Source organism: Trichechus manatus, unplaced genomic scaffold (assembly GCF_000243295.1).
Source record: "Trichechus manatus latirostris isolate Lorelei unplaced genomic scaffold, TriManLat1.0 scaffold00255, whole genome shotgun sequence".
Lineage (NCBI taxonomy): Eukaryota > Metazoa > Chordata > Mammalia > Sirenia > Trichechidae > Trichechus > Trichechus manatus.
Window position 1 is genome coordinate 1,820,934 of NW_004444191.1, and position 8,964 is coordinate 1,829,897.

Genomic DNA, 8,964 nt, shown 5'->3' on the forward strand with positions numbered 1-8,964 from the left:
GAACTCTGTACCGTGTCTATGATTCCTAACCCAGCATATGCACTGAGAACTCTGTACTGACTCTATGATTCCTAACCCAGCATGATGCACTGAGAACTCTGTACTGTGTCTAGGATTCCTAACCCAGCATATGCACTGTGAACTCTGTACCGTGTCTGTGATTCCTAACCCAGCATATGCACTGTGAACTCTGTACTGACTCTACGATTCCTAACCCAGCATATGCACTGTGAACTCTGTACCGTGTCTATGATTCCTAACCCAGGATATGCACTGTGAACTCTGTACTGTGTCTAGGATTCCTAATCATAAGAAAACATCAGACAACCCAAGTATGGAGGATTCTAGAAAATAACTGGCCTGTATGCCTCAAAAATGCCACTGTGATGAAATCCAAAGAAAGACTCAAAAAGTGATGAAAGGAATTCCATGCAAGCCATGCTCCTGCATTTTCTGTTGCTATCTGGGCTTTCCTGGGACAATGAACGAAACACTGATAAGGTATGTAAAGTAGCCAATAGTAGTTTTCTATTAAGTTTCTGACTTTGATAACTGGACTGTGGTTATGTAAGAGGATTCCTTGTTTTCAGGAAATACATGCTGAAATATTTAGTGGTAAAAGGCAAGAGGCCCTTTACCTCTAAATATTTCTGTCTGTAACTCACTATTCAATATGTCTGTAACTTACTATTAAATGGTTCAGAAAGAAAAAATATGGAGACATGGGTACGGAGAAGGAGGGGGGAAAAGGAAAAAGCAAATGCGACAAAATATTAGCATTTTGGCAATCTGGGTTCTCTTCCTGTAACTTTTCTGTGAGCCTAAAATTGTATCTAAATTTAAAAAAATTAAGTTGGCTATAGACTGATTCATTTGTCAGCACTCATGGAACTATATAAATCTGTATGCTGCAGATCGCACATTGCAGAACATAAATTATACCTCAATTAAAAAAATAAAAGCTCATTCTAGATGTTTACCAAATGCTGATGAGTGAACACTTCAAGAATGGAAAACAAAGATTAGAAACTCATCCAGGACCGATCAAAATGAAGACTAACTCCATCCCTACTTTATTTTAAATTCAAAAGATGAAGGAACACCCATTGGTGTGACATGGTATCCGTGACCACGATGACTAACGGCTCCTGAGGTTTCCCGCCTCTGTGAGCCTTTGCTGCCTTCCTGCCGCTCTCCCCACGAGGGCCGCGGTGTGCTCACCTCGGGAACACAATTGGCTACACTCCCTTACTAAAAAGAAAAGCAGAAGCCAAAGAAGATGGTGACAATCTGTGAAGGGTCCACGCACTACCAACTCAGAAACCTCGGGGGAGGTATTTCTGCCCGTGCCCAGACCTAGAGCAGAAAGCAGCCTAGGACCCGGCGTAGAACCTAGATTAGCATCTTTCCAAGTATTTTAAAAGATTGTTACTAATATAATAAAAATAAAAATAAAAACCAAACCCGTTGCTCTCAGGTTGATTCTGGCTCATGGTGACTCCACGTTACAGAAGACACCCAAACTCCACAGGGTTTCCTTAGCTGTAATCTTTACAGAAGCAAATCACTAGGGCTTTTTTCCACAGAGCCACTGGGTGGGTTTGAACCACCAACCTTTCAGTTAGTAGCTGAGAGCAAACGGTTTGCTTCACCCAGAGACCTACTAATATAATAGTCAACTATTACAGTTGATTACTTTTTTTAACTACCAGTAAGTTTTTTAAATACTTTTCTTTTCAAAATCCTTATAAAACAAAACTGATAGAAGTCTCATACCTTGCTTTAGAAACTCCATGAATTCCCGCACAGTCTGCTCCACGTTGACTCCATGATACACCACAGGTCTGAAATTGCGGTGCTCAAATGAACGGATGAGGCGAACTGTCACTGTCACTTCTCCAGAAGCCATGTGAAGAAATTCCTGGGGCAAGAGATGGAACCACAGTGAATTATATCAACTCACAGTTAGGTACCATCGACTAGCCTGTGTTTGCACCACCGGCCGGAGGACACCAACCCCATCTCCTCAATGCTATAACTTTACAGACAGAGTCCTCCAAACCAGGCCAGATGCCCGGGCACCCAGGAGTCCCAAGCCACTCCCACATACCCACTGTGATCCTGGACAACTGTGTCACCAGTCACTGATGCTGTGACAAACAGAAAACCAGACAGAAGATGAATAAAAGTGACATAGGTGTGTGCGTCTCCAGGTGTGGATGTGCGTACGTACAGGGAGAAGCAGGGTTGCCGAGCCCAGATACACGTCACATACGTGACTGCTCTGGACTTCCTATGCTCAATTGGCCCTGAAATGCAATTACACTTACATGGAGTCAAGTACCAACGGATGCCATTTTTAAGCTCATGCTCATGAACGCTGCCAATTTCAGGTGTTAATTACACAGCATGCTTTTTCCCATCTTTCACTTATTATTTAATTTGAATTTGTATATGTCATCCTAAACTATGTACTAGTGCTATGTGTCAAAAAAAAAAAAAACAAACAAACCCATTGCCATCGAGTTGATTCCAACTCACAGTGACCCTACAGGACAGAGTAGAAGTGCCCCATAGGGTTTCCAAGGAGCAGCTGGTAGATTCCAACTGCCAACCTTTTGGTTAGCAGCTAAGCTCTTAACCACTTTGCCACAAAATGTTACCTCAATTAATTCTCTCCCAAATCACAAAATATTCATTTTAATTATTTTTATTTACCATTGAGTCAATTCAGACTCATAGCAACCCCACAGGACACAGCAGAACTGTCCCACAGGGTTTGCAAGACTGTAACCTTTATGCAAGCAGACTGTCACATCTTTCTCCCACTGAGAGGCTGGTGGGTTCAAACTGCTGTCCTTTGGGTTAGCAGCCAAGTGCTTACCCACTGCACAACCAGGGCTCCTTCCGAGCTGCATACAGAAGAAAGTCTTAAATGTCCAGTGAGTGGGACTGACTGTAAGGACTGAAGGAATTCACCAGAGAAGAGAGCCTTCTGGAGAAATCGGCAAAGGCTTCCTGGAGGAAGTGGGCATTGAACTACACACTGAAGGGTGAGAAGACAAAGGGGAAAGGCACCTAGCAATCAGGGTCCCCCCTGGCACTGTGGCACCCAAGGCCCTCCATGTTCTGGCTCCAGCCCGCCCTTGGCTTTGTCTCCCTCTGCACCCCTTTGCACACCACCCCAGGAAACTGGATGGACTAAGCTCCCACTCTTTCCAGTCTCCATACTTCCAGTCAGGCTGTCCCTTGCTCAAAAGGCCCCTCTCCATGGTTCTGAATGCTGGGATCCTAACCATTCCTAACCATTCCATTAAGTGCAAACACTTAATGTGCTGAGCTGCTAACCGAAAGGTTGGAGGTTCAAGTCTATCCAGACAGAACCCAGGAGAAAGGCCTGATGATCCACTTCCAAAATATCAGCCACTGAGAACCGCATGGAGCACAGTTCCACTGTGACACACGTGGGGTCGCCATGAGTCACGACTGATGGCAACTGGTTTGTTCTTTTTTAAGATCCACTTTTTTTTTAATTACTGTAGCTTTTTTTTTATTGTACTTTAGATGAAAGTTTATAACTCAAGTTAAATTTCTCATACAAACATTTACACGCATATTGTTTTATGACATTAGTTACAATCCCCACAATCTGACAGCACACTCCCCCTTTCCACCCTGGATTCCCTGTGTCCATTCAACCAGCTCCCGTCCCTTCCTGCCTTCTCATCCTGCCTCCAGACAGGAGCCGCCCATCTGGTTTCGTGTATCTGACTGAACTAAGAAGCACACTCCTCACGTGTATTATTTTTTCTTTTATACCCGTTTATTGTTTGTAAGAGTGAGCTTTGGGAAGGGTTTCAGTTCTGGGTTAACAGAGCATCTGGGGGCCATAGTTTTGGTGCTTCTCCTAGTTTCTGTCAGACCATTAAGTCTGGTCTTCTTATGTGAATTTGAGTTCTGCTCCACGCTTTTCTCCTGATTCATCCAGGGCTCTGCTGTGCTCCCCATCAGGGCAGTCACTGATGGTAGCTGGGCATGGGACAAACTGATGCATCTTAGATGTCCGCTTGCAAGCTTTTAAGATCCCAAACGCCACTCACCAAAATGAGATGCAGAACCTTTTCTTAATAAACTTTGTTATGCCAACTGACCTGGATGTCTCCCAAAACTATGGTCCCGCAGTTCCAGCCCCAGCTACTCTGTCCCTCAGAGTGTTTGGATGTATCCAGGAAACTTCTTAGCTTTTTCTTTGGTCCAGTTGTGCTGACTTCCCCTGTACTGAGTGTTGTCCTTCCTTCACCGAAGTTGATCCTTGTCATCTAGCTAGTGATTTCCCCTTCTCCTCCCTCCCCACCCTTGTAACCATCAAAGAATCCTTTTTTCTGTGTTTAAACCTTTTCTTGAGTTCCTGTAATAGTGGTCTCATATAATATTTGTCCTTTTGTGACTAATGTCACTCAGCATAACGCTCTCCAGACTCACCCATGTTGTGAGATGTTTCGAGGATTCAGCATTGTTCTTTATGGTTGCGCAGTATTGCATTGTGTATATGTACCATAATCTGTTTATCCATTCATCTGTTGATGACACCGAGGTTGTTTCCATCTTTTTGCTATTGTGAAAATGCTGCAGTGAACATGTGTGCATATATCTATTCGTGTGATGCCTCTTATTTCTCTAGGATAAATTTCTAGGAGTGGGATTGCTGGATCGTATGGCACTTCTATTTCTAGCGTGTTAAGGAGGTGCCAAATCATTTTCCAAAACGTGGTTGTACCATTTTACATTCCCACTAGCAGTGCATAAGTGTTCCAATCTCTCCACAACCTCTCCAATATTATTTTGTGTTTTTTGTATTAGTGCCAGCCTTGTTGGGGTGAGATGGTATCTCATTGTAGTTTTGATTTGCATTTCTCTAATGGCTAATGATCCTGAGCATTTCCTCACGTGTCTGTTAGCTACCTCAGTGTCTTCTTCGCTGAAGTGTCTGTTCATATCCTCTGCCCATTTTTTAATTCGATTATTTGTCTTTTTGTCGTTGAGATGTTGCAGTATCTTGTAGATTTTAGAGATTAGATCCTTATCGGATATGTCATAGCCAAAATTTTTTTCCCAGTCTGTAGGTTCTCTTTTCACTCTTCTGATGAAATCTTTTGATGAGCCTAAGTGTTTGATTTTTAGGAGCTCCAGTTATCTAGTTTCTCTTCTGGTGTTTGTGCATTGTTAGTTAGGGTTTGTATACTATTTGTGCCAGGTATTAGGGCTCCTAGCATTGTCCCTATTTTTTCTTCCACGATCTTTATCATTTTCAATTTTATATTTAGGTCTTTGATTCATTTTGAGTTACTTTTTGTACATGGTGTGAGGTATCAGTCCTGTTTCTTTTTTTTGCAGATGGCTATCCAGTTATGCCAGCACCATTTGTTAAAGAGACTGTCTTTTCTCCTTTTAATGGACTTTGGGCCTTTGTCAAATACCAGCTGCTCAAAGGTGGATTAATTTATGTCTGGATTCTCAATTCTGTTGCACTGGTCTATGTATCTGTTGTTGTACCAGTACCAGGCTGTTTCGACTACCATGGCAGTATAATAGGTTCTAAAACCAGGTAGTGTGAGGCCTCCCACTTGGTTCTTCTTCTTTAGTAATACTCTACTTATCCAGGGCCTCTTCCCTTTCCATATGAAGTTAGTGATTCGTTTCTCCATCTTGTTGAAAAATACTGTTGGAATTTGGACCGGGATTGCACTGTATCTGTAGATCGCTTTGGAGAGAATTGACATTTTCACAGTGTTAAGTCTTCCTATCCCTGACCAAGGTATGTACATCCACTTATGTAAGTCTCTTCTGGTTTCTTGCAGTGGTGTTTTGTAGTTTGCTTTGTATAAGTCTTTTATGTTTCTGGTTAGATTTATTCTTAAGTACTTTATCTTCTTGGGGGCTACTGTAAACGGTATTGATTTGGTGATATCCTTTCCAAAGTTCTCTTCATTGCTGTGGAAGAATCCAACTGATTTTTGTATGTTTATCTTATATCCTGATACTTTGCTGAAATATTCTATTAGTTCCAGTAGTTTTCTTGTGTAGGTACTCATTTTAAATATGAGGACTCAGAGAGACTGCATAAGTTGCCCACAGTCACAAAGCTAGTAAATAATTAAACCAGGACTCAAGCACTGGTTTAATTCTAAGGTCCATGCTCTTTCTAATACACTCCCTGAAAATCACCCCAAATTATTTCCTTCAAAAAATCTGCAAAGTTGCCAATGGTTTAAAGATTCAGTTAGGGTATACGTATATCCAGTAGTAGCTACTTCATGATACTTTCAGCTTCGCGTACAACTTTCGACCATAATATGCAATAAGAACAAATAATCAGAAAAAATCCCTGTAGTGCTAATAAACATAAGAAGTTCAACCTCATTAGTAATTGCTTTTGTTGTCAGCTGCTGTCAAGTCAACACTCAACTCATGGTGACCCCATGCATAACAGGATCGGCCTGCTTGAGCCACAGGATTTTCACTGGCTGATTTTTCAGAAGTAGATCACCAGGCCTTTTTTCCTAGTCTGTCTTAATCTGGAAGCTCTGCTGAAACCTGTTCAGTATCATAACAACACAAAGATCTCCACTGACAGAAGGGTGGTGGCTCCACATGAGGTGCACGGGCCAGGAATTAAACCGAGTCTCTCCTGCATGGAAGGTGAGAGTTCTAGCACTGAACCACCACTGCCCCCTCGTTAGTCACTAGGGAAATAACAATGAGACATATCACTTATCAAACTGACAAACGAAAAAATCTAACAAGAGACAGTGTTGGCAAGGGTGTAGAATGAGAAGGTAGGCATGAAAATGGGTACTACTTTTGGAGACAATTTGATATATCTAGTAAAGCTCAAGCTACACATACCATTTAATCCGATAATTTCATTCATAGGTAGGTGCCCTGAGGAATCTCTCACATATGTGCACCAGGAGAACTATAAAACAACATTAACAGCAGCATTGTTTATTAATTGCAAAAACTGAAAACAAATTCTGTTCTACCTCCTCGTTCAGTGAGTAGTGCCTGGGGTCTTAAAAGCTTGCAAGTAGCCACCCAAGATACCACAACTGGTTTCTATTCACCTGGAACAGAAGACGAAAGAGACCTAGAAAATGGAGAAAGAAATGGACTGCAGGTCTGTCTGCCTTCATGAATGACCACTTCCTTTGCCATGAGACCAGAAGAAATGCGTTGGTGCCTGGCTACCATTACTAAACATTTTGATCAAGGACCCAACAGATGGATCAAAAGGAGGAAAAATGTAGAACAGAACATCAAATTCCTATGGAAATCAGACTCACTGGATCCATCGAGACTGGGTGAACCCCTAAATCTATTGTCCTAAAATAATTTTTAAATCTTGAACTGAAACAAAAGAACATCTTAGCTCAATTAATAAAGAACGTTGCCACTTCCGGCAACGTGGCGCTCTAGGCACAAGCAACACACCGTCCCTCCACAGCAAAGATCTGAAAAACTAAGCCAAACAGAGAAAACAGTAATCCTGAAACCCTAAACATCAAATGAAGAGATAAAGAACTCAGTCAAGCACCAAATGGAATGAGAAACTGACAAGAGAACAGAGAGTGAGGAGACAGACATGGAGAAGTCCCCTATCAGCTAATGCAGCACATGTCCACCATCTTGGACTCCTATCAGAGAGCAGCAAATAGGGACTACGAGAAAGCAGCTTCACGGAGCTTCCAGCAGGAGACAGAACAACCGGTAAACAGCGATATATGCTTTCCCACCCACCACCCGTCTTCACCCTCACTTGGCCTCCTCTGCTTCCCACGGCCACAATCTCTTGGCTGGGAAGCACTGGCTACTTGGATTCCACCAGCCGCACTGGCTGACTCCCTGAGTGCCATTTGTTGGCTGCTGGTGTTGCTTTTTTCCGCTTCTTTTGATTTCTTCCGTATCTCTCACCACCTCCCCCTCCTTTTGCTCAAATACCTGGCTCCAGGCGCCATCTTTGCTTCTTCCTGAGGGGTTGTGGAGCTCTGTCCGAGGGAGGAACTGCTTCCTGGTCCACGCTGCCATGCGGGTGGGATCCCAGGGCTTTTGTTTGTTTGTTTTCAATTGTTTGTTTGTTTTCTTTTTTTCTCGAGTTAGGAGCCCGTTCTGGCTGGGTGGTGCTGTGCAGCTTGGGTCCTACCCCCTCAGCTTGCACAGACGCGCAGAGGGATCCCTGAGAGCATTTCTTTTTTCGTGTTTTTTTTTTCTTTCCTGTTTTTTGGTGGGGGTTTCCTGTTTTGTTTTTCTTTTTTTAATTGGTTTGTTTTCTTTTCCCTCTTTTTCCCTTTTCGACTTTCTTCATTACTCAGTTTCTCCTCTCTCTATACCTTCCTTCTCTTCCTGTCCCCTGAATACCTGGCGCTGAATACCTCTACGCCTCCTAGCCAGGCTGTACTTCAACACCTGGGAACAACTTCCCCAGACCTCGTAGCTGTACCGGTGGGATCCTTGGGAGCTTTACTGTTTTTCTTTTTTCTTTCTAATTTTTATTTACTCATTCTTTTCTTTTTTTTCTTCTTCTTCCCCTTTTTGTTTTTATCCATTTCATAGTCTCTCATCTCTCCACTCCAACGGCAAACTCCCCTAGCACTCTTTTTTGTTTGTATGTTTTTGCCTCCTGTTCCTCTCTCCTCTCTCCCATACCCATCTTAGCTCCACACATCACAATCTCCCCCTTCCATCTAGCCTACCTACACCGTGCACTTAACATGACACCACCAAGCAGCACAGGAATGGCCTACCGGAACCTGCCCTACACTGATTACTGACCTGCCCTGGTGGCTGTAGTAAGTGCCACAAACAACCCATCCCAGCAACTCCTCTTCAACTAGACCTGCCCTGCTGTACTACATCTGAGCGACTGACCCTGCCAATTGGAGAAGGAGGTGAAAAGTATCGTGCCCA

The 8,964-nt window shown here is 43.0% G+C and overlaps 1 protein-coding gene across 3 annotated transcripts in view; it reads right to left on the bottom strand.

The window, feature by feature from the left end:
* The window catches only part of CUNH2orf76 (chromosome unknown C2orf76 homolog), a 96,647-nt gene that overhangs the window by 82,238 nt on the left and 5,445 nt on the right, over nt 1-8,964 (bottom strand). For 2 of the 3 annotated variants that reach the window (XM_023724694.1, XM_023724692.1), the window contains exon 2: nt 1,777-1,921. In XM_023724694.1, the coding sequence (XP_023580462.1) occupies nt 1,777-1,909 (133 nt within the window). In that variant the 5' untranslated portion in view covers nt 1,910-1,921. Of the gene's footprint in view, nt 1-1,776; nt 1,926-8,964 lie in introns of those variants that run through there. The other variant, XM_023724693.1, reaches the window with a different exon arrangement.